This window comes from Pundamilia nyererei, unplaced genomic scaffold, assembly GCF_000239375.1.
Source record: "Pundamilia nyererei isolate P.nyererei 1_Seehausen unplaced genomic scaffold, PunNye1.0 scaffold00010, whole genome shotgun sequence".
NCBI lineage: Eukaryota > Metazoa > Chordata > Actinopteri > Cichliformes > Cichlidae > Pundamilia > Pundamilia nyererei.
In genome coordinates, this window is record NW_005187411.1 from 6,146,969 (window position 1) to 6,173,170 (window position 26,202).

Below are 26,202 nucleotides of genomic sequence, written 5' to 3' on the forward strand. Positions count from 1 at the left end.
TTAATTCCATAATATCAAACCAGTTTATTTTGAGGATGCCCAAGTTGACCACTGTTATGCACCGTTTTGAGGCGACAGTAGAAAAATAGATTCCGTGAAACTAAATGCAACTTAATATCAGTCTACAAACATGGTTTCTATGATACCATACAGGCACAGTGTACCTGTTACAAATCAACACAAGCAATCACACATTTCAGATGGTTCAATTTCAAAAGGTGCTAAATAACACTATGTACACAAAACAAGCTACATGAGATTTCAAAGAATTATTTGATGCAGGCTGGTAAGCTGGTAGAAAAGAGCTTGCATAGACATCAAAGTCACTTCTCCAATAAAAGCCCAGCCGCAGGCAGGGGAAGGCACTGACTTCTCTACAGCAAAAGAGCAAAACAAGGACTTTTACTCAATGGAACATTGTCCTGGAAAATAAAACAACCACCCAACATGAACACGGGGAGGAATCTGGAGTTTTGCATTTTTTCCCCATGAAGCAACCAAGATGGAAAAATGATTTTTCTGCTTGGCAACTCTATCACTGCTAAGCATAGAGCTAATATCTTCAGATCCTCAACATATTCCTGTTACTTTTAAAGTAAAAGGAAAAAGGGGTGAAAAGTGTTCTACAAACATGGCAATCCACAGCACCTACTATATCAAACAAACTGCCCTAGATGCATAACATTTAAGAACAAAAATAGTTTCTGAGACACAATCTTTCTGTTTATACCACACATTCTTAGTGAGTTTTCATGACAGAGACAAAGTACACAGTGTTGTCCACTACAGTAAAAACACAGACCTTCAACGACCACTAAAATGTGATAGAAACCATTAAAAATTCATCATGTGGAACTCAATTCATTATATACAATTTTCATTGGAGATATGAGCCAGCAATCGCCAACTTTTCTTCAATATAAGATTCCTTTTGTTCGAGATTCATTTGTTCCTTTTTCCCTTCAGCTAATAAACAGACGGCTCCTACAGTGCAATGATACTCGTATGTGAGGTCGAATGCCAGCTGTCGGCTGTTACAGGTTTTTAATTTGTGTACTTGCAGGGTTGTGGAGCTACAGCTGCTGCGGCTCATTAACAGTATATTTAAAAGCATCAACACTGGCTCTGCACATCCACAATCTCCGACGAGCTGGCGAGATGGAGACATGGTTTAAACATTTGGGCATGGTTGAGCCCACCTCCACCATCCAGAAAAGCTGCAGTGTCTGTGTATCTTTAATGTGGACAACAGTCAAATAAGCAGTTAACGGGGGTGGCATTATAGAGACATCATACTTGATTGAATAAAGATAGCTAAAAGTGAATATTCCAAGCGCTAGTTAAGGCTTTAGATTTGATTACTTACTTTGAAATGGGAGGAAACGAACACGCTGACGACCACTCTCTGCCAAACACTGCTTAATCATTTCAGACCTTGATATGTACAAAAAGACCCGACCAAACATGGGAGTGTACAGTACTGAGATTGTGTTAACACCTAGGTGTATCAAAGTTATCCTTGCACAAAGACACGCTCTCTCACACACACAAACACACACCTGGCCTAGCTGCAGATCCAACAAATCCCCAGCGCTTGATCTGATCGCTGTACAGACATTTTCAGTAGAATAAGGTCATCCACAAATGTCCTCTCTCACATGTAGCACACAGCAGGAAGCAGTCTGCTTCTGAAATACTTTGTGGTTTAGGCAGCAAAGCTGCCTGGATCTGACATCATACAGACTGTCTAATACCCAATAAGACTGAGTCAGGCTTTTGCGTTGACTTGCACCTCTGTTGCGTGATGTCTAGATAAATTCAGCGCTGCATGTGCGAACACGGCTTATGTCATGGCAACCTGATATTTTCCACTATATCTCAGTAATGAACCTGCCCATGATCCTCCGGCCCCGTGTGAAAACACCAGACTTCTGCCTTTAAGCTAGACAGTGAGGCTGTGATAGGTTACGTCTGACACAATCAGACGCGGTTACTTGAGACTGACAAGCTCTGATGGCCTACTTCCAGTCGGATCCAATTCCTGCTTTGTGTGACCAAACCTTGGCCTTTTTTTTTTTTAACTCAACATTAGTGCAGAACCAGAGCAGGAGGAGAAGAATAGTCAGGTGAGTTATAGCCATGCTAAAAGAAGAAATGGAAATACCAGTTCTGGGAGGGGAAAGAACACTGCCAGACATATTTACATATGATTTTATCACAATACTCTATTCCCAGACTGTGTGCCATTGTTCATTTATGTAAACTGAGATCTTTATCCTGTGATCTTCCCATTCTGTGCAAGAGACAAAAGAGCCAACCAATGTAATCTGTTTTCAACCATCATTTTATAACTGAGCTTCATCTAGTGTTGCGACTTCCTCACGCAGAATTCATGCAGCATAGAGCTAACCTCTTTCTTAAGAAATGCAAGAGACCAATCTGTCCAGGGAGAGCCTAAGAAATCCTCTAAACCTGCGGGACTAGGCAGACTTGCATTGACAGCTAACCTACAGCTCTTACCATGCTGACTGCGTGATGGATAGCACAGTGTGATAGAGGTAGGACAAAAGGACAGATTCTATAAATAGCAACCATCGACCACCCCTTTTCCCTGCTTCTCTCAAACTCTCTCTCTCACTCACAGACACACACACACACACGCAAACATTTAGTGCTTTGCTATTCATTATGATGGACAGCCACTCATCTCTTTTTCCCTTTTCTTAACCCAACCCCTGGTCTTTAAACTGGGGTTAAAGTGCAGATTTCTTATAGGGGTAGTCAGGTTTGCTAGGTGACCTGCGGTCTCTGACAATCTCTTCACTGACACTGTTTCTGTGAGGCTGCTGGAGTGGCCCTGGGCCTGATGATTCTCCAGCTAGACCCATCTCTTCTGGGGTCTCTCTGGGTCCTGGGTGTCTCTCCTCATAGTTGTCCATATTCCCACTGGGGGACCGTAAATGGCCTAAGCCATGAGTCAGGTCTGTCTCATTTGATCGCCCCTTTGAAATATGTCCCATCCTAGGTTGGGCTCCAGAGGGGCTAGCAAGGAGACCATCATGCCTCTGAGAGGTTATACTGAGGACATCCAGTCGTAGTGGGTCTGAGGCAGTCCGACCCTGTGTATGGCCCTGGGACTGAGAGTCAGAAACATAAGGAGGAGGATAGGAGCTGGAGGCGGTGCAGCTGTGGCTGTAGAGGTCTGGTCCAGCAAAGGAGGGCAGTGGGTGTGTGGAGGTTGGGGTTGCAGGTCGGCAGGAAAAGTCATACAGGTCAGGGAACTCAGCTTGAGCTTCCAGTTTGGGCTCAGGAGCGTGTCTCTTGCAGGAGTGGCCATGTCCAGGTCCATAGCCATGGCTGAGGCGGGAAGAAGGGCAGGGCCCATGAGGCAGGTGGTGGCCTGAGGGGCCCATGGGGCTCTGAGGGCCTTCCCTCTCCATTTCTGCCATGTGCTGCTCCCTCAGAGTCATGACCGAAACACCTAGCGCAATGTCAGGCATGAACTCCCTCATAACCGGCTCCATGCTCATCTGCATTGGAAAACAGATAAACATTTATGACAGAACCTGACAATCAAGATATTCATATCCCAAAGCATAAGCCGCTAGGAACATTTGACTCAACAACAAAAAAAAAAAAAGCATGTGGCACACGGACATGCAGAAAGGCACGCACATATACACACTCACCACTTGCTGGTCTGAAAGCAAAGCTCGGCCCATAGCCTGTGGGTTGGTGCAGTCAGGGGGCTGAGGCCTGGGCACAGAGGAGTAGTCTGAGCTGCCATGCTTGGTGGCTGCATGGCGCTGGATCAGGGTGCGGTTGCAGGGGTAGGAGAAGGAACGGGTGGGGGTTGGCAAGGGCACGCGAGGTCGCCACGCACCCTTGAGCTGTGCGTGACTAGGTGTGGCAGGGGGGTGGTATGGGGGAGGTGGAGGAGGTAAGGGAGGGTGGAAGCCTGCTACTCCTTCCAGCTCTGTGAACATGCTATCCATGGCTGGACTGCTGTTTACCCGACAACGACCCACCTGGCGCAGGGCCAGTATTGGACTCTCATCTCCAAACCTTTCATCTGGGAAGAACTTGTATGGATTCTGCAGGTAAAAAATAAAAATCATAAATCTCATCCTCCAGAGATCTCCTCCTCCCTAACCCTGGGAACACGCTCTGCTTTCTGCCTACCTGCAGTAGCTCAGTGGCTCCGTCTGCCAGACCAAACTCCCTCAGCACCCGCAGCTGCAGCTCATAGCTGACGGTGGCTCCCTCGCCACAGTTGAGGGCATACGCTCTCTGAACCTGCTCTGTGTGTCTTAGCTCATGCAGCCTCCGAATCATCTCCTTTACCACAGATAACTGAGGCACTGAAAAGTGAAAAAGAATACAAAGTCAAACATCAGAGTAAAATGACGTGAGTCAGTTAAAGTCTTCATAGTTTGAGTCTTAACGTTGTAATTTAATCAGGGTGCTCAGAGAATCCACTGAACGGCATTATGTTTACAGATACTTGAGCAGTTTCTCTGTTAGTCAGCAGTTTCTCATAACACTTAAGTCAAGCATGTGCATAATCCAGCCCGGGGGCCAATCACGGCCCTAGGTCAGATTTTATACGGTCCCTTGCTCCTACCCTATAAAATGTATTATTCATGGCCCGCCACCACAAACAGAATTAATAAAGTGTCATTTCTCTTTTCACCTCATGGTAGCAGCACCAGTAAGTCATGTTTAAAATGAACCTGAGATGCTGACATTCAGCAGCTTCAGCAGATCCTTATGTTATTTTATTCTCGATATGTGAATGAAAGCAGATTTATTTTGTTAAGGTTCAAACACTTGATCACCATAATTCTTGTGTTATTGAAAATAAAGTGTTAAAAATTCATAATGTCTATGCTTTAAAAACAAGATGAGAAAGCTTGTTGGCCCCTCAATGATATACCATGAATAAATATGGCACTCTTATAAAAAAAAAGAAAGAAAAAAAAAGTAGAAGAAGAAGAAGAAGAAGAAGAAGAAGAAGAAAGGTTTGGACACCCCTGACTTAAGTCAACCATAACTGTGTAGCATCTGCGACATTGCTCCTACCTGGAATTTCATTTGCCACGACTGATGGAGCTGTGGTTGAGTTGCTTGCCATTTGCTGGTGGTTAATCATGTGACAACACTGAGGCACAGCGTTGTTGACCATGTAGAGTGTGTCCGGGACGTTGGACATGCGCACTAGTCGCAAACGCACTAGGTCTGTCTGCTCGACCATCATTTCATCAAGAACAGACTGAGGACACATAAAAAAAAAAAACATAAGTCCTATGTGCAACTCAAGGACATGGGGAACATTTTGCAAATTAGTTCCACTTGACTGACACTTCATCTAATAATGACTCACTGGTCTATGGATATGTCATAAATATTCATGGCCTTGGGAAGGCCTATAAGTTATTAGGAAAGTTTGCAAACGGACATAAAGCAAATTTCAGTCAGACTGATAGAGGCCACCACTGAATACTAAATGATTTGTATGCATAACAACAACTTGGCATGGGTAGTTTTAGCACGTCTGAGCTATAAACAGGTCGACAAATTTTACATTAGCCCGCACCCTTTACAGAAACTCTGCTCACTTTGGCGATAGCTATATGGGACACAAATATTCCCCCGGTTTCCGCCCCGTCTATAACCCCCATTAATCATAAATAAATGAACCTTACCTTAGCCTCCTCCACGTAAGGAGAGAAAAGGCGTGGACGCACATAGATGCCTGCATTTTTCTGACGCAACCAGGCATTGGCTTTACCCCCCTCAGCTGTGGGTAGCATGTCTGAAGGAGGGGTGCTTATCAAACCCCTTTTGAGCTGTGAATAGTGAAGAATGTGGATCAATGCTCAATCTATGAAGGTCACAATAACTCAGAAACACCAGTCATAAAAGCACAGCAGCTGAGAAAAGATAGATAAGTAACACTGACTGCGTCGGCGAGGACGTCACTGTTGGGAGGTAAGATGTGCTCTGTTCGGATGAAGGGCAGGAGCGGAGACAGGATCTCCTTCAGCTCCTCCACATCCAAGTCTCTCCTTTTCACTCCCCTCTTGTTTACGCTGTGGGCTGTGCCACTCAATAGGTTGGGTTCTGGGTAAACAGGAACGACCACGGTCAGATATTATAATGATTGTAATGCTTTTTGTGCATCAACATTTATAGTCAGAGTTTACATACACACATCGTGGTAATTTTGGGTTTTATATGATTTCTTTAAACTGTCTTCTTCCAGGGAATGACTCTACAGTAAACCTCTTTAAAGACTTTAAAAAAACAAGCCTTAGGTGCACAAATTTGAATTTAGCTTGGGTTCTCTCTAATCTACAGAGACAAATAGCAAAGGCTTAAATAAATACATACAACCCCATTAATATTTAGTTAAATATTAATTTGCACGTTGCACCTCGAGCAGATGCTTTTTGTAGCCATCAACAAGTTTATGGTATAATCCTGTCTGGATATTTTACCCCTCTTATTGGCAGAATTGATTGAATCCGTTTAAATTGTTTGGTTTCCTGACATGGACCTAGCTTTTAAGCAAAATGCACAAATTTTAAATAGGGTTGAAGTTGGGACTTTAGTAGGCAATTCCAAAAGCTTAGCGTTATCCTGCTTTATCCAAAAAATGTTTTGATGTGTGTTTGGGATCACAGTCCTGTTGGAACACAAATGTCTCCACATTTCAACAGTCTTTGAGGTGAAGTTGAAGAATGTGGAGGTAGTCCTCCAAATTTTTCAATGTATCAGTAGCACTGGCAGCAAGACAGCCTAACAGAACGATGCTACTGACAACATACTTGAAAGCTGGTGTGGTGCTTTTACACTTGAAAGCATCACATTTACTTTTCTAAACAGCTTTGTCTTATGTGACCATAAAGCTTTCCTCCAGAAATTCATTTGGCTTGTGGGCAGCTACAAATTACAGTCGAGTTTTGAAGCTTCTTTTTTGGTTGGCACCCTCTAAGATGTAAAACGCTTCCTTGTCGACAGTGACGCTGGTGTTGCAGCAGTTTCCAGTTCACGGCAGGCTCGAGCCTTGGTAGTAACGAGTTTCGTCTCATCTCTTTTTCTTCTTCCAGACATTAGGAATGTGCTGACACATCTAAATTATTTTTACTTGAGTACAATTGTTTGAACTGGTTATCCTGGAATCTGCAGTCGTTTAAAAATGGCTCCAAGAGACCTTCCCAACTGTGTAACTCTATGACTCTCCTTTTTAGATCTTCACTGAATTCCTTGAACTTTCCCATTGTTCATTGTTCCAACTACTGGTGATTCCAATAAGTGCTCAACAAAAATCATTTTTATGGTGCAAAGAGAAACTACCAGCTGTAGTCAATTATCAACTTCTCATTATCATAATCATAATGAGAGGTTAATAGGGCTTGGCCTTGTCAACGTAAAGGCTACTGTAGAACTTTAAGCACCGTTTAGTAAAAGATTAGTAGGTATATTTCCAATCCAAAATAAATTCATATTTTTACCCTAAATTCTTGTTTTTTAAGTCATTAAAGATGTATGCTATGCAATCATTCCACCCTGGAAAAAGAACAGTTTAAAGAACTCTTCTGATGAGTGGATATAAATATCTGACCACCACTTTAAGTATGATAACACTTTTAGTGCTTTTACATCAACCTTCTGGCTGCATTTCAAACCTTTCGCACAAGATCGTTTTGACAAATTATAGGGATCTTGAGGAATCAGGCTGCTCTCCCTTATAATATGAATACCAATAACCTTGATCATGTACCCCTCAGAAGAGCATTAATTATCACAGTAGCAACAATGACATGACAAATCAGATCGAACCACTTCCTGTTGAATTTATGGGGTAAAGTTTGGCTCTTTTTTGCTTTTAAGTATATTCACAAAGCTCTAGTAGGTGGTAATTTCCTCAGAGCAATTAGGGGGGCTGCTCAGAGGGTAATTATAGAGTGTATTATCTTACCCCTGTCTGCCATCCTCTTAATAAGCTGCTGCTCGCCCCACTTAACAACATACTTAAGAATGTCCTGTTCACTCGCCTGACAGAGAAAGAGAGATATAGGACAGAGAGAAAGCAAAAGACAAAAATATTATTAGGACAAGGTTAGATATTGTTGGGAACAGAACAGGGAAGGTATGACACGAGGATAAAGTGAAAATGCAATATGTTCAGGCAATGTCCCATCAAAGCTTGGGTCTGGTTTGTTTGGGTAGTTGGATTACAACACTTCACCTCAACCATCTGGTGTAAAGCCCAAGTTGCTTGGCAGTGCAGATGACAGCTCAGCTTTGATTAGGTTCTGGGTTTGAAAGCATTTCTCTCTAGGGAACTGTTTTTCAACTCTGGAAATTCTGGAGACTCAGCGTCAGCACATGTGGACAGTGTGTGACTGGGGCAGGGACTGTGTGTTTGTATACAATATTTTCATGCAACTATCACAGATTCCCAAACACTGTGAGGTGCTATAAGTTGAGAGACGTTTCCTTACCTGTAGGTAGTCAGACTGAATTGCACTGAGAAGGTGTTCTTTGCCAAGTTCGTAGAGAACATCCGAAGTGACAACTTGACTGAACTCCTCACAGAGGAAGTGCATGGCCTGCCTATGGACCCACTTGGAGCCGTATGGTTGGGAGCTCCACTTGAGAATGGGGACAAGAGAGTCCAGAGACAAACTCTCCACAATAATGTCTTCACAGCCTGGGAGAGGCAACGAGACAGACAAGCAGAAATGTATCATATTCTGAAAAGAAGTGCATATATTGAAGCCAGAAAGATGTCACTTAACCTTAAAAAAGAAACACTACTACAACAACAAAAAAGCCTGTTTGAAAATGTATTTTAATGATTTAACTAAACAATTATTACAGTACGGCAAGTAACGCTGCAGCCTCTGCCAAACCATCAGTAGTTTTGACTCATATTCACTGACCCAGGGAGTCTCCCTCTAGTAGCCCCCACATCCTCCATGCTGCGTTTCCTAAATCAGAGCACATACCAGAACAGCAGGCAGCGGCTTTACTCTAACACACCAACCCACAGAAATGCCTTTGATACCTTGATGTGTTTCAGTCTCAAGCTGCCTTCTCTTAACCGTGATAAGTAAACACAGCAGCTTGCGGAAATGTGCTGCCGGTGCACAAGCACACACTTTGCAAAGGTGTACACACAGACCACTCGTGTGCATAAATCAAAAATGCATTAAAAGCCACAGAAGGCTTAGGGAATTATGTGCCTGGTGCTCTAGTCATTTAAAAAAGAACCAAGTTTTGCAAATTCAGCCAACAATGGCACTCAAACTCTTAACACTTAATCTAACACGGATCCATTTATGCAGAAATAAAGCCTCCATGTCCACTTGGATTAACATATGATCGGTTTGGTCAAGCCATCTATCACAGTTCCAAACGAGAGAGTCTTAGTGGCTCACATTGAAAGTTCTTCTCCGATCATTAACACAAAGTGGACATTCATGAAGATAAAGCCGACTGACTGATGTCCAGTCAGAGCTGTTCTGAAGGGAAATAAAAGCTTCCCAGCTTCCTCATTCCAGGCGGTCCTGTCCATCAGTTCATCGTTGGAGGAGCAGCGGCAGCAGCAGCAGCACTCCTCTGGGAAAATCTTAAACTAGAAAATCTAAGCTGCTCTTCCGCCCTCAAACCACCACTTTGAACATAAACGCTGGGAAATTGGACACCAGACTTCAGAGCGATGACCCCACTGATACTTCAGCTTCATATCCATGCAAGCTGTGTGTACAAATTTTTGATTAGAATGGAAAAGCAACCATAATGTACATGCACAGCTATGAACCCTTTGGGTGTTTTTGCTTGTAAAAGCAAGTTCGAGAAACACAAAGCAGACGCCCGCAGTCTTTTCAGCTGAGGCTGCATCATTAAGACAGATGTAGCTGAAATGTGGGCCTGCATATTTTTTTTTCTCCTTTTTATCTGCTTTAAACAGACTGAAAAACGGGAGAAGATTTCCAGCATCTGCCTCATTGCCCACTGCTGGTCGTTTTGCTATTCATCTTCTAGAAAGTCCTCCAGTCTAGTTCAATTTGATTTTATTTATTTATTTATTTTCACCCTCCCCTTAAAGCAGACACACAGGCATACGTCCACAAAAGCAGGCAATTCCCCACTTGGGACCAGTGGCACAGGAAAGAAAACAGCTCTGCTCTCTGTTAGCCCATTCGAATTCTCAGTGACAGCCAGTCTTTTAAAACGCAGCACTTTTTATTATGAGGTGGAGATTAGAATCAGCATTATATCTAGTACTAACCCGCCTCCCCCTCTCCACGGGTGGTGCACCACATTCACTGGAGCTTAGTCGACTGACAAGAATATCAACAGAACAGCAGGAACAGCGACAGTCAGCTCTACACTACACCAACTTTGGAGTACGCATGAATTTTGTCATGCTGTCATGATTTGGAGCTCTGTGTTTATAGAGCACACAGTCTCCAAAGCCACTTAAAACATCAACTGCACTCAAAGGCATGTAAACAAGCATGTGGATGTAAATCATCTCAGCCAATCAGTCAGGAAATGGAGCTTCAGTCAAAGCAGTCAAAACACAAGATAGGGCACTGAAATCGCTGGTCGGTCAGAGAGCAAGAAGGGAAGGCAGCAATGAAACTGCACTGAAGGGCTATCATCTCTTCAGCGCGCTTGAAAAATTAATAAGGCTTTTAATACTGGTTACTATTTGAGTGAGATGTAGTCGTAAAGGGAAGCCCATCTTGAGAATTAATAAGGAAGAATGACAGAGCTCTACAAAAACCTCCAAGGGCCAAACCTCCTTGTAGCCGGAGGGAAGCAGCCAAGGAGCACGTAAAGGGGGATGACAGTGTGACAGATGAGAGGGGGCTCTTTCTATATGAAACCCCTGACATAAACCTCTCTGCTGTCTCCTAAAGAGACGTCGCAGCAAAACAGTTGGATGGCTTCTTACAAATTTCAAGTCTCATAATTAACCCAAATTAGGCAGATAAACACACTTTTCCAAAATGCACAAAAATAACTCCAGGAATGAAGTGATCTCAAAAAGTGTAACAACAGGAAGTTAAAGAGTAGAAAGAGAGACTTGGATAAAATAGCATCAGGTTAACCTAAACTATTTCACCACATTCCACTTTGAGGTTTGACGGGAAATGATTTGAGCTGTGCAGAACAGACGGAAAGGGAGCAAAGAGGGATAAAAATACCCCTCAATTAGGGGCTTGTTGAGAAGGTGGGGGGGTGGAGGGGGAAGACGAGGTGATGGTGTGTGGGGATGACACCATATGCCTCCTTGTTGCTGGCTTAAGCTGCCAGAATGACCCTGAGAGTGACACCCAAAGCTTGAGGGTGGGAGCTGGTGTCTAACCCGTTGTGTGTCCAGTGCTATTAAAATCACCACACAGGTCTTAAAAAAGGTAATCGACTCTCAAGCCTTCAGTCAATACAGCAGCTACACAGTATTGATCCTCTGCTTTTAAAAGATTTTAATACCAGCATGTTTATGGCAATAAAGTGCTGTGTGTTAAAAAAAAAAAAGATGTACATGTATATTTTTTTATTACTTCCTCTGTAAACAGGATGTGTGGTTTCCTCTTATCATCTTAAAGACCCACACCTACTTTAGCACATTAAGATTATGACATGGACTATATTTGTATTAATGCTGCAGCACAAGTTTGGAGAGAAAAAAAAAACAATTCTGGCTACTCTATAGTGATCTCAGCTTTATAAAACAGTGTGCCAACAGAGCATATAGACTATGTTATATATCTGCAGCTGCCTCACCATAAAAAAAAATAACCTTTGAGCTACAGAGGAGTGAAGAATTGAAAGAAAACACTCACAGGCTTTTATTGTGAAACGACAGTGGTGAAGCTGTCAAATCGCAAAGTATATTTTAAATATTCTGGATGTAACTGTAAACGAGTGTCTTAAAATAATACTGGTTTGATTTCATTAGAAAGCACAAAGCAGTCAAACTCTCTGGTCTTTATAGCTTCATTTCAGTATTAGGCAAACGAATTTCCTATACTGTGACTATGAAGATCATTATTGGCCGAGAAGACACGATAAAGTAAGAAATTGTGTTTTGTCACTTTTGGATTCACACGGGCCAAATTCGGTAGTTTTGCATGTATTTGAAAAAGACTGCTTTAAATACTGCATACTTGAAAAGGTTATTCCGATTAAAGTGGATTTTTGTTTATTTGTGTTGGAAACTGCAAAATGCTCAGGTGCCACTTTGGAGGAAGTGCAGTGGAGGAAGCGACTGGCTCATGTAAAAAGTATGGCTTTAACCTTTGCTACCAGGGTCAAAAAAAGAGTGTAATCTGAGTAAAGATAGAGCAGAAATGAAGTGTTGACAGAAGCACCTCATGTAACAGAGAGTGGGGCTGTATGCCTCCAGAGGGAGAGATAACCTATATCAGCCTGTTTCTAACACCCGTCACAGCTAGAGTAATCTGCAGCCACATTAAGTGCAGAATATTAAGACACTGAGTCTGGTAAAAAAAATGACATGAATGCATGAAAAGAGACGTTATAGCAGGGTTGAGTTTTGCAAGGCATCAACTCACGTACAAAATTCTATCCTATTATGATAAAAGTCTAGCTCATATTATTAAGTTAATAGAAAATGACACAATTATGACAGGCTGGACAGGCAAATTGACTCTAAACCTTATGATCAGGCTATTGAACTACAGTTGGTTGCTGTTAAGGTTTTAAGCAATTTGTCGTAGAGACCTTGCCAGCACTCTGACTCATGCATTCTGCAGACAGGAAGGAAGAAATTATTTAGGAATGAAACTAAACAAAAAAATTTTGAGGCAGATTGTTTATCTGGGACTTTTTTTTGCTCATTTCCAGCTCCATAATTTTAATCTTGTACTCTGCTAGAATTGAGTCACAGTTCGACATAATGATTATTTATATATCCGTATGTTATACTGGGCTGCTGTTCAGACTCTCTGCTACTATCTGAAACAAGCCCCTCTCCATTTAAGCCAACGTTCCTCTGGCTGGCTGCCCTTTAGAAGGAAGATTTATGGCAGATGGGAAGGGCTTCTGTCCTCACAGCCAGAGCTGTGTGCCCAACATGACCATATTAGGAATATGTCACTGATGTCACACAGAGCCACGAGTTTAAAAAACACAAAAACAAAAAAAACTGTATGAAACAAAGCATTTAGAGCAATAAGAAGCCGGAGCTGTTGGCTCACAGGGATTATTCACATATAAACCAACCCACATTGGCCATGTTTATTATGAGCATTGACTATCCTAATAGTATCAGTAAGACAGAAAATAAGCAAAATAAGTCAAAACAGAAAAATGTGGTTGCTATCACACCCTATGTTGTTGATATTGTGACTATGACTTACCTTGAGCCAGCATGCTAAACTCCAAAAACAGAGCAATATGGTACAGCTCCATGGCCTCTTCAGTGCGTGTGCTGGCCCCACGGCTCCCTGACACTAGGGCTTGCACCTCACCGAGGCTGCCTGCTGAGGGGCTGCCACGCAGCACCAGCCCGAGCTCGACGACATCCGTGTACATGCAGTGGAGAATAACCTGCACATATTTTCGTGGTATTATGGACTCATCCAGCACTATGCGGGTGGGTGTCTGGAGTGTGCGCTCTGTCATTTCCTCGCCTGTGCGAATACGTCGCTGCAAAAGGTTCCGAAAGAAAGGAGAGCGTGCTGACAGGATAGCTTTGTGAGCCCTAAGGTCCTCGTCTGGGGTCCCTGCAGCTCCTGGGGCCCCATTGCCTCCTTGACTCACTGATGTTGCTGCAGCCACAGCTCCTCTCTCATTACAGCTCTCTATCATTTCAGAGTCTGAAGAGAAGCTGAGCAGAGCGTCATAGTAGCACATGTAGTCAAACAAGCCCTTCATGTCTGCCTCCAAGGAGTTAGGTGTACCAAACTCCTCGCTTAGCTGCACTAGCACATCCACATTCTGAAGCCTCGTATCCTCTGCTCCACCCACCCCAAACTCCCCAGTGTACAAGTAGTGAAGTAGGGCGGAGAACATGGGAACATCAATGCCAGCCGTGTCAATGTCCATTAGAACCTCTGCTCCGTACCCGGGAGATGAAGACAGCAAGGTCTTAAAAAAGGGGCAACGGGGAGCCAGGATGGCCCGATGAGCTGGAAAACAAGTACCCCGGAAGATGAGGTCCACATCTGTGCAGTACTTGTGCTGGTAGAGAGCGGCTAGATCCCGCTGCAAGCTAGGAGCCTCTGGACGTGCGAGGCTGGCCTGGAAGCTCAGCTCCTTGAGGGCTGCCGTTCCCTCATACTCCTCCACCAGGGCGTTTGTGTCACGGACGTCCCACCCTGACAAAAGCTCACGCATCTGCCGCGCGTGATCCGCTGAGCGGCTAGACTTCCTCCTTTTGATGAACCTCCGCTTGAGAGTCGCCAGACCAAGACTCTTCTTCTTCCTGTCTGCCGGCCGCTCATGGCCGTGCTCCAGGCTGTATAGCTTTGACTCCCAACCATATCCCTGATGAGAGTAGGATGAGGTCCCTGGAATAAAAACAGCTGAAGGTTAGCCTAAAAATTCTTGTGTTTTAAATACATTTAATTATAATAGAAAGAAATTAACAGTTTTACATTACAAAAAAAAAAAAAATTAATGGTGGGTGGTCAAGCTTTCCCTTACACACACACGGCCCTTTTTACATTTTGTAGTTTTCATATTGGGAATTGTGACATTTAGTGTACATTCATAACATGTTTTAGGTTTACCTGACAGTCCTGTGACAAATGTGTTCATGCCCCCCCCCCAAACAGCAACTATGGGTCCACAGTTTGTAAAAACGAAACAGTAAAAGGTGGTATGTGCAGAAGTTTCAATGCAATTCAGCCACAATTTAGGCAGATAAACACCTTTTTCTGCCGGCTGAAAGACTTTCTATTCTTGGTTAAGCAATTTTCAGACACTCTTGCAGATCACTTCCAGTTCTTCTTTTTTTTTTAAAGACCGTCTTACACAAATTGCATGTTAAATATACCCAGATTTTCAGTGATGTTCATGTAATGGGATTGTGAGAGCTCGATAAGGCGTCCATGGCGTAGACCATGTATATGGATCACTTCCATTTCTGTCAGCCCAACCTTCCTGCAGCTTCTTTTACCGTCATATGCCCCCCTCCCTTTTTTTGCCCACCAGACATGTTTTTTTCCTGAAAGTTTTCTTGCTCAATAATATTTTGTTGATTTTCACAGTTCCCTTTAAATGCTATTTTTTTAATGCCATTCCGGGCACTGGAAATTGTAAGCTGGAAGCACTTTGATATCTTTTTAAAGCTTTCCCCTGCCTTGTAGGCGACACTTGGTTTCATTTTCTCATCCTCAGTCTTTGTTAAGAGGAACCCACGGTTACTGAATCCTGGATATGTTTGAAGAGTCAGAGAATTTAATCAAAGAGAAAGTCCTAATGGTAATTCTTCTAAAAACCCCAATCAAATTCTACAAGTGGAGGGCTTCCACAACTTTTGCACAAGCAAGCCACAGTTATTTCTCAGGTGTTTATTTTAAATTTTTTAGGATCAAGAAATAAAATGAATTTGAAAAGAGGTTCATTTTAGAGCTCCTTTGCTGCAAGAGCTGTATTTGTTTCTTTTTTTTCCCCCCTTGTTTCAAAAGCAGCCTGCACCAGTTTACTGTTGTATATCTGTGCCCTGCTCTATCAAGCTAAGGACACTCATGCCTGACCCAGCTACCAAAACATCTGGATCTAGTTCAACAACTGGAAAAAAAAAGGAAAGAAAAAAGTCTTTATTTTTTTTTCAGACCAAACCTTGATCATCACAGACCCAATTATAATCCCGTCCTACTTTAGACTCCTCCATCAACGTAGGTCCATTCATGTATTTATGCCCAATCAATTACACTGAATAGCAGTTATCTTTTGCTTGAGAGGCAGGACTTGTACGTCAGAGGAACCTCTGCCAAGGAGATCCTCTCTGCCTGCCTTTCTCTCAGGATCCATCAGTGTGACCCAAATAGTAATCATTCTAACACTGTGAATCATCCATGGCCCCGGCCAGCTCAACCAAGCAGCTACAGAGCTCAGAGCAAACGGGAGAGGTCTCAGGGGCTACTGAGATAATTTGGCTCTTTGCAGTGCTTTCACTTTGAAGTGGAAACCCACATAAACCCCAGACTTAAGTCATTCTAAAACTGAAATAAACACTTTTTTTAACTTAAGAAAAGACTTATTTAACTTAATCTCTGGAGCAGCTCTCCAAACGCTCTGGTACTCAGGACTGCAGGGAAAGCTTTAAGAGCCATAAACTAGACTCTGCCACTTTCTTCAACAGCAATCAAAAAGAGTGCTTAAATGTCGACAATATGTACATACAAGCAAACCACTACACTCCATGTCAGACAGGTACTAACTGAAGGCCATATGCTATGCTCTTCAACAATGACAGCAGTGAAATTGGAACAAGACCAAAAGCGAGAGAGAGAGAAAAACCCCCAAAAAACCTCTTCACATTAAAAACTCAAAGTGCAGCTGTCAGCCCATTCAGGCCAGAAAGTAGGCTATAGTCAGTCACAGGGCTCGCTTCCTGTCTACAAGTTAGATTTCAGTTCTGACAAATAAATACTTAATGCAATTATTCATCAGCCTTAAACAATAATTTAAGTCCATATGGCATAGTAAAGTAGATCCACTGCTTTTTAATGAATTCAGTTGTACTCAAAAGCTCTGTTTAAGAGCTCTCGTGCATAAAAATGTTCACCTATTGCACCATTAGTTGCCATGGAAGCAGGTTAATATAATGTAATGTGTATAGCAGACCATCCCATTATGTTTGTAGAGATATTTTTTAATCAAATCTGATTCTTGACTCTACTTTGGACATGAAGAGAAATTGGGTTTTTCACCAGTAATTCATCTAACAAAAGACATTTTGCCATATTGTAAAAATAATAATAATAATAATAATAATCATATACATGAACTGACCGGTGATGCACTTAATACCTATAAAAGTCTGTTGTGCCTGTGAACCTCCCCCTATCCGTGGGGAGCACGAGTGCGGGTAGCTGGATCCATTGGCACCCATCCTCAGTTCTCTTCACTTGCTATTTGGGGGTCCCCCCTCGTGCTGAGTCATTCTGCTCAGACAACGTATTCCTCTCAGTCGTCAGTTGCGGGTCAGGCACGGGTCCTCTGAAGCATCCTCAGAGCTCCAGGCCCAAGCTGCCATGGCTGGAGGAAGAACAGAAGGAGAGATATTTAAGCTTAAGAGTGACTGCATTTTAAACGTTGTTGACTGCAACATTGTGAGATTGGACTTTTTGGAAAGATAATGAATGTCAGTGTTAAGGAAGGTGAACAGAGGAACACTTAATATTATCTATCGCGCCGTTTCAGCCATATTGATTTCACGGCACCGATGAATCATAGCTGTCTTGCCATTTTACAGGTTTGAAGTGCTAAAAATTGAGTTTTTGTGAAAAGTGAAAATTGCATGGTCATTCTCCTATCTATAATCTTCAACAGTGACTCCAGTTAACAGAGACTTCCCTATCCTCCCCTCAAGAAAATGATAAGCAGTCAACTACAATGTAATCCAGATGTGGTGGGGGACTTTCAGAGGGAGGTACAACCCAGAACAAGTTACTCTGCTTTTGCCTGTTATCACCTTAAACTAGAAGTAGTCTAATAAATGATTTGGGTACTTTTCCAGTTCAGTCTGTAGCCAGTGAAAACTCTTTAGTGTAGATATGTTTGACTGTAGACTTAATCCAGTATTGTAACATATTATGGTAAATGGCCTGTATTTATATAGTGCTTTACTAGTCCCTAAGGACCCCAAAGCGCTTTACATATCCAGTCATCCACCCATTCACACACACATTGGTGATGGCAGCTACATTGTAGCCACAGCCACCCTGGGGCGCACTGACAGAGGCGAGGCTGCCGGACACTGGCGCCACCGGGCCCTCTGACCACCACCAGTAGGCAACGGGTGAAGTGTCTTGCCCAAGGACACAACGACCGAGACTGTCCGAGCCGGGGCTCGAACCGGCAACCTTCCGATTACAAGGCGAACTCCCAACTCTTGAGCTACGATCGCCCCCGATATGTTATGGGGTGGGCAACAAATATACAAATATAGAACATAGCATAAATATGTCTCTTGACAGTGATTCTACAATACAGTTTATACAGGGGGGTGCTTCATTTTCAATCCTTCCTCTCCAGGAAGCTGATGAATTTATTTATCATGGAACTGTGGTTTCATGATAAATAAACGACAAGAAAATGAATACAAACCAAACCAGAACTTTGTACCTTGCATTACTTTAAAGTATAGGAAGTCTAATACATGACCTGGGTACTTTTCCAGTAGCCAAACTGATCCAATGGGTAGCCAACATTTAGCCAAATCAGCTCCAGAGATGAGATTAACACCCGTTTTAAGGCCTGAGATATTAACACACATATACATTCACACACAGCCGGTCCTGGTGTGTATTTGGCACCCAGAGCCATTATGCTCGCATGGCTACAAATCAGTGTGGTCTTAATGAGGTTATACTCAGGTGGATATGTTTGGTCTTTAAGAATTCGATCAGGAAAAGTAATTCCCCCTGCAAATTCTGGTGGACGCAGCAAGTGATCAGCAGAACATTATAAAATAATAGCTTTTCATATCATTTAAATTATTTTCTACATTAATTTTCTATCATGATAAAAGAAAGATAATATATGATTGGATAATGGGTATTTAACTTCTATTTTATCAATGAAGGGAACATTTATGCTTTAGATTACACAAGCCTTAACAGCCGACTTTATGCAAATCAGTTCTCCAATGTGACAAAAACTCTACCAAACAGACATCTGAGCACTCAGTTGGTTGTTAATTCATATGTTTGGGGGACCAGCTAATAATTCAAAGACAGAAGCTGTGCTGCAGATGCAGAGTTGAGCAGCTTTAAGTTGCTCTTTACAGTCATTACCATAACTTATTGCTGTGAGCCATGGCAATGGCCAAGCAGTTTTCCCTCTTCTCTTTTCGTGCTGTCACCAGCTATGATCTAAAAGAAAACAGGGCACCTCATTAACTGAGTGTACTGACGACTACTCAAGCTAACAATTGCAAACTGAGTCTATTTGGCTTCATTTCGACAAGCATGTAGACTGCAGTTATAGAGCTGGATTGAGGGGGTCAAGCTTTTCTTAAGATTTTGCACTCGTTACTCTTAAAATGTTGCCCAAGCTTCAGAAAGTCACACAAGCCCAAAGAGCAAACCAGAGAGCGTGCAGATGTCTGGAGACGTGTATGTCGGATATGGGAAGTATAACAGCGGTTGAAGTCTGCCCTTGGCTGGTGTGAGCAAAGCTTTAATTGCAATAACTTTTATCAGGATGTTATAAAAAACATTACAGAGGTGCAAAAAGTTGGAAAGACTTTAGGACTATTGGGGTTTTCCCAAGGAAGTTGAAATCCAGCAAAGACTTTACCAAAAAACAAGGTGGGATCATAAAAGATCATTAAAAAGAAACAAAGGAAACTCTGTCATATAGTGTCCACTAAAAGAAAGACCACTAATCAAAACAGAAGAAAACTATAAGTCACTGCTCTCGGGGGAGCAGTGACTTATAGTTTTCTTTTTTTCTCTTTGCGTTTCATTAGTTGAATCAGATTGGGTTTATCTATAACAGTAAGTTAGATGAAGTTTCGACTGCAGTTTATGAGTAGTCAATTCAGAAATGCAGGCAAATCCAAAGATTTTTGCAAACTACTTCTTGCAACCAAAGAAGAGGAGAAGATTACCAATTTCCCTCTGCATTTACATCTTGGCATAAATGCGTCCCTTTATAAACATTACTAAGAGATTTGAAAATGTAATCCTCATTGTGGTCCTTTAAATAACTCAACACAAAAAGAGTTACGTATATATTCTCATTTAGTCTCTTTTGTATATTAGACCAAACTTAGAACTGGAGTGTGATGGGAGATCTGCTTTATCTCAGACTGCTGGTTTTCCTGCCTACCATACTAATAAATCATAGTGTCTGCCCCTGTAGAGAACCACTCCACAACCTCCCAAGGGTTCAATGGAAAACCACAGCCTCTTACTCCACACACAAATAGTCACCAGGCAGTCACACTAGAGCACTCCAATAAAAACATTGGTTGATCTTTATTTCATTAGACTGCTTTAAATAAGCCCCATCTTCACAGGGAATTAATTTGGACAAAATTAGAAATTGAATTTGAATATGTAGGAGAGAGGAAGCAGCCCTTGAGATATATACTGTCTTGTTTACAAAAAGGCAGCGGTGGTGGTGGTGGTTGGGGTTCTCTAAGGAGCAGAGCAGAGGCAGAATAAAACAAAGCAACTAACGCATCCATTGAACACCACACCAACTTCCCAGCGAGGCGGCTTTAATTCATTCAAATTAGCGAACCAAATTTAACTTTAGCTGCAGTGCTGAATTCTAAAACCATAATTTAGGGCAGAGACCTGACTCATAATGTGCAAGAAGCATTTTGGCCATAATCTCTCTGATGTCAAACATTAAGACACTTTCCTGCAGTTTAGATTGAAACACTGAGGCGCTCTGTTGTTGCTCAGGCTGGGAGCAGAGGAGGGCAGTGCCACAGACGGGGGAAGGCAGACACCAGCCGAGCTGGACTATGCGTCCCTAATGAGAGGTGACAAGAGACACTCCCTGCCCCCACCTACCTCTACGCACACGCTGTCATGGACACATATGCACCCTATCAAACCGCTCACCTTGCCTCAGTCATGGATCACTTTTATGTTATTTTAACAATCAGCCAGTTAAAGGGGCTTAAAAGACAAAAGAACAGCCGTCCACTGAACATACAAAAATTACTTGGCACGCGAACAGGAGCGATGTATTATTCAAATGACTGTCAGGGCTCTTTATTAATCATTTATGTGGATATCCTCATCATGGCTAGAGAAAACGGAAGAGGTGGGTACACAGGTCTTCGGTCCTGTACGCAAGCCCAAATTTTAGCAGCACATTTCTATTATTTCAGTGCAGCCTTTTCACAAGTCGTTTCCATAAACCTGAACTCATCTGCTGGAACACACACGCAACCGGCGTTTGAAGTCAAAGTGGCAGCGGTAATTAAGCTAGAATGGGCTTGACAAGATTTCACCAAATTAAAGGTGATGTGGAGAATTACTTGGCTAGCATCGAAGATGATTGAGAATTTCCCATTTCATTCCTCTTCGGTAATTTTATAACAGCTTACTAATCTAAAAAGGCGCACACGTCTGTGCTCAAACAGCTTGAAGAAACCTGCGCGCTGTGTACTCTCCTAGTCCCACTGTGAATCTTGTGAATAAAACTATGTCCGCTTTTTGATGGACGTCTTTGTTTGGTTCAGTGGCTAAATGCCCTAATCCTCTGGAAAGGAGCCAGTGCCACAGTCAGGCCTGAATGAAACACTGAAATACTCTCCCCAAACACTTTCCTGTCTGCAATTACACAGCAGTGTCATGCATTAAAGCTCTCACACACAGAGCTCTTCAATTTAATGTTTCCAAAAGGTATTTTTATTAGTCCAATGCTGACATATGTGTGTATCCATTTCACAATAGGAATCACAGAAGAAACAAAGTTTATGTTTCTGATTCACATACAACAAGAAAAACGAAAGATGCCGGCTTTGGGGGATGAAAAGAAGTTTTACTGTCACAAAACCTGTTAAATGACCTCTGGGGTAAGTTGCCCATTACGTCTTTTGCTTACAGAGCTGTACAGAAATACAGCTTTCAGTTACAGATTGTCTGACTCTTTTGATATTTGATACAATCAAGGGTGCTCTGGAAGGTCATAAAAAAAGCAATGCAGCAGTGAGCAGAAACCAGAACTCTCTAACACAGAGTGACCTCCATGGCACTGATGTGTCTGCACACATCTCGCAGCAAGATACCCGACTGGAACAGCCACCGAAGGTTGGTGGAAAACAAAATAAAGTCCGCCCTTTTAAAATAATAGTCATATTTTGTCTGAAACGATAACCGGAGAGCGCAAATTCAGAGGCAGAGCAGACCGCTTATGCCGACAATGTTTTTTGCCAATCAGGTAAATCAGCATAATGTTGTGTCAGGCCATTCAGCTGATTACAGATTCTGGCAGGAGAGCCATGGGAACCTAAGGAAAAATCAGAACAAGCTAGAAAACAGACAACACAGTGAAATGACAGAAACGGAGAGAGGAAACAAAGTCCCCACGATGATGACTCATGGTGAGCAGCCTCAGGATTAGCCTGTGTCAACTAACAATATGAACCGTAATGGTGCATATTTGACATTTCACTGAGTACGCTGTCAGCTGATTACGTTTTGCTCTAGAGGCCATGAAACAAAATGGCAAATATCAAACACAGCTACCTCAAAGTTAATTTGTTTTCTTTCAGACCTTTGATTTGAATACATGATGGCAACTTATCCAACAAACACTGGACAGATGAATGTCATCCTGTAGGTGTGCTTGCAATGGAAAACCGAACAGAACCATCATGTGAAGTAGGCATACACTTAATGACTGCGCAAACATAACCCAGTCGTCGATCTTCAGAGAATGAATGGCAACTCAGGAAACAATGGGTGCTTATTTTGAGTGAGATGTCAATGCTCATTGTTGGGTTCTCCATCCAACTGGCCTGGGTAAACAGCATTCAGGGTAAAGTGCGGCTGACTGAGTGGCAAGTATTTGCAAGCTCGCTGCCTTTTCATGCCAGTCATGGATTTCTGAGCACTGTAACACTGATAATTACATGTCATTATACAGCTCTGAAGCACTGACACAAATACTTAACCCAGCGAAATGGTAAACATGAGCACTAAAACGTACGGGGAAGGCACCTTTATTCAAGTGAGGAGCTGCAAAGACAGACAGGCTGCATTTTAGAAAAAGGTGGAGTTAACAGACTGACTGCTGAGTCTACCCGCAATTTCAGTGAGATTACCATGGGATTATCGCAGACTGCATATGGCTCCTCATCACTTACATGGATGCTAATGCCAACAAACATCACATACGTTGTTAGGAAAAAATCTCGCTACAGCAACACTAATTTTCTATTGGATGGGTTAATGTCAGATACCTACACAATTCAAAGAAGTCATTGGTATCTAAATCTATTATGGTAATAATTGCATGACTTGTGGAAATTATTACAAGACCTAGCCACGCAATAAGTCTTCATCTTTACATAGCGGCTACAATTGCGGTTTAAACTGTCCCCAAAGCTCAGTCTGTCAACTACTGTGTCACACAGATGCAATAATCAGCAACATGTAGGTTTTTCTCCAAAGTGACACAAAAATCACACTTATCCTGAACTTTTCTACCAATCCAGCCACACGCAAAACGAAAACAAATAAGAGCAGTCTTCTTCAGCCCGTATGAAAATAAATCAAATTATTTGCAAAGGCTTTGTTAGCCTGCCGTTATCACGGAGCTATTGTTGCTCTCTGGGCTACCGCTGCTCAGCGGAAGCTTTGGTTAAAAGTGCCTTTAAGAGCAGAGAAAAAAAATAAAATTAAAGCGGATTGTTTTTCGCGGCTGATAAATAAAAAAGGGAAGTAATGTCCAAATTGTATGGCGACAGCCCAGCAAGAGGAGTCATATTCACCACAGCCCTGTAATTAGTAGCATATCCTAAGAGGCTAGGGTAAGCTATCTCTGCGGTGTCGCTTTGACTTCAGCCCTCGGAAATTTACTTTGAGCAAGATGAGATGCAACTGTTGAAAAGCGGTCGTTAAAAGATATTTACCAGAAAGTGAGGAGCTTCGCAGGCATTATTTTTTCTTCGTTTCCCCTCGTAGTTTAGGCAGCACTCCGATCCAACTTGTCTCAGGCAGGGAGAGGGAGAGAGAAAAAAAATGCAGCTCAACACCTTCTTTTCCCAACTCTGCTCATTACGCACGGCTCGACGTCAACCTTTGGTCTCTAATGTGCAATAGTTTCCACTTGCATCGACTTTCCGGTGATTTTTAAGCATCTACCTCGACTAAAAACTAAACCCAGACCGTTTTAAATCTCGGTTCGGTTCGGTATTTCCCCTTAGTAGCACAACGCCTTGTTGGGTGGTTGTTATGGCCTATCCCAACGCTACCCGTTTCAAGTTAGCCAAAATAAGAAGGAAACTTCCGGTCATGTTTTTCAAAATAAAACCTTCAAACGCGAGAGTTTACTGCATTTTCGTCGTGCAGTAACTTGCGACCCAATGAAAAAGCATTTCACATCCCGCGTTTGTAATTCAAATTTTGCACAAATTCTGCAGGTGTCGAATAAATTTAAAAGGCACGCTTTGCTCGTGCTCTGAAACGTCTTAATTTTGGAAGTAAAGTCTATCTTTCTTTGAATTTAGGTCAACTTAACACTCTCATTGCTGTATGCCGACTGTTCAAGAGGCCCGTCAGTACTCACAGCAGATTGTGCAATATACCGTTTGCGAGCGCCCTCTAGCGTTTAATTGGTGGCAGTAGTCAGAAATGGGCTACGTACGTGTCACAATCATATGGTCAAGATAGTACTTCTCAGCTTCCCTTTATGTTTTATATAACTGATGACATTGTCAGTAATTCTGCAGGAGAATCGGGAGCTGTGACTAACAGCGGTATGCAATTTTAAGTATAATATTATAGAAAATGTTCCAGACAATGCAACCCAGCGCATGGTTTGTCTATTAACCTTTCCCTCTTTCATTTAGAGGCAGACCTATGAGATGACGTTACTGTGATGCAGGCTGCACCAGCAATTTTCGCCTTGATTATTATGTTAAAGCTAACGGCAGCAATGCATCTTTGCAATACATACACGTATTGATCCCTTAACACTGTTTGATTTGGAATATTTTTCTTATTCAGTGTCGACTATTGTGTGAACAGGTATATGCTAGTAGTAAAGACTTCAGGGATAAAGTTGGTTCTGTTTTTTCCCAGCTAGATCTAGTTCTTACTGCATCCTGTTGAGGGCGACAGAATACATGTAATGTGAGTGCCAAAACCTTTTTGTATGTACACTATAGGTTTCAAATAATCATAAACAATGGACACTGTTTTATTATTTGCATCGACTTGCCATGTTGATATAAATCTACAATTACCCTGCAATCACCCCGAGTAAGGAATTAAAAAGGAAAAGCCTTAAATGACAAAGTTAAGCAATACATGCCTTTGGTTTTATTCAGGCAGTCTGTCCTCCAGTCTATTAAATAGAAGGACAGAATAGAATGGAACAGAACAGAAATACAAGAGATTTACTCAGACATCTGGATAGCCCTGTCTTTGTGTTGACTTGTGAAGACTATCTTTTGAAGATTTTTGTTAAGTGGTTCTGGTTCAGATACCATAATATTTTTTTTGAAATGACAAAAATTTCTATCTATATATGGAATTAATATACAAGTTGTGTAGTGATAGTAATACAGTTATTGATAGCTAAATGTTCTCTAAAAAGCCTCTGGTTAATCCACTGTTAAATCAAGAATTGACTCTAAAATTATTTTCCTCACAGTGATCAGGCCACATCATATCTTTAAGACCCCATAGTATCATATTATCCCAACAGAGCATGTCACTCTCAGACTGCAGGTTTACTTGTGGTTCTTTGAGTTTTTAAAAACGAGAATGGGAGGCAGAGCCTTCAGCTATGCTGCCCCTCTCCTGTGGAACCAGCTCCCAGTTTGGATTCACGAGACAGACGCTGTCTCTACTTTTAAGACTAGACTCAACACTTTGCTTTTTGATAAAAGGTATAGTTGGGGCTGGATCAACAAACCCTAAACTTTCGCTTAGTTATCCTGCTATAGGCTCAGGTTATTACTGGACTTTATGTTTTCTCTTTCCCCTCACCCTCAGTTGGCTTCTGCAGATGGCTTCCCCTCCATGAGTCTGGCTCTGCTAGTGATTTCTTCCTGTTTACAGGGAGGTTTCCCCTTCCCATGGTTGCAAAGTACGCGCTCATTGGGGGTGGTTTGAGGTTTTCTCCAATACTGTAGGAACTTTATCTTACAGTATAGAACACTTTCAGGTGATTATTGTGGTGAGCTGGTACTATATATATATAAACTTGAATTAAATTGAATGCTGTTGTTGTATCAATATTGTAACAAATATGTAATCAATATTTGTTACATGGATTATCAAA

General features: G+C 42.2%; 1 protein-coding gene across 2 annotated transcripts; it reads right to left on the reverse strand.

The window, feature by feature from the left end:
• Window positions 1-24,196, reverse strand: btbd7 (BTB (POZ) domain containing 7). Of its 2 annotated transcripts, none has more exons than XM_005724005.1 (11): window positions 23,825-24,196; window positions 17,029-17,256; window positions 13,407-14,558; window positions 8,511-8,719; window positions 7,985-8,060; window positions 5,963-6,123; window positions 5,706-5,849; window positions 5,083-5,272; window positions 4,183-4,361; window positions 3,690-4,094; window positions 1-3,530 (listed from the first exon to the last, which is right to left on the reverse strand). In XM_005724005.1, exons 2-11 carry the CDS (start codon window positions 17,108-17,110, stop codon window positions 2,754-2,756), a joined length of 3,375 nt encoding a protein of 1,124 aa, XP_005724062.1. In that variant the 5' UTR covers window positions 17,111-17,256; window positions 23,825-24,196; the 3' UTR covers window positions 1-2,753. The 2 variants fall into 2 exon arrangements, with proteins under 2 accessions (XP_005724062.1, XP_013763897.1); XM_013908443.1 differs by having other exon boundaries at window positions 17,011-17,256.
• Window positions 24,197-26,202: the final 2,006 nt, after the last annotated feature.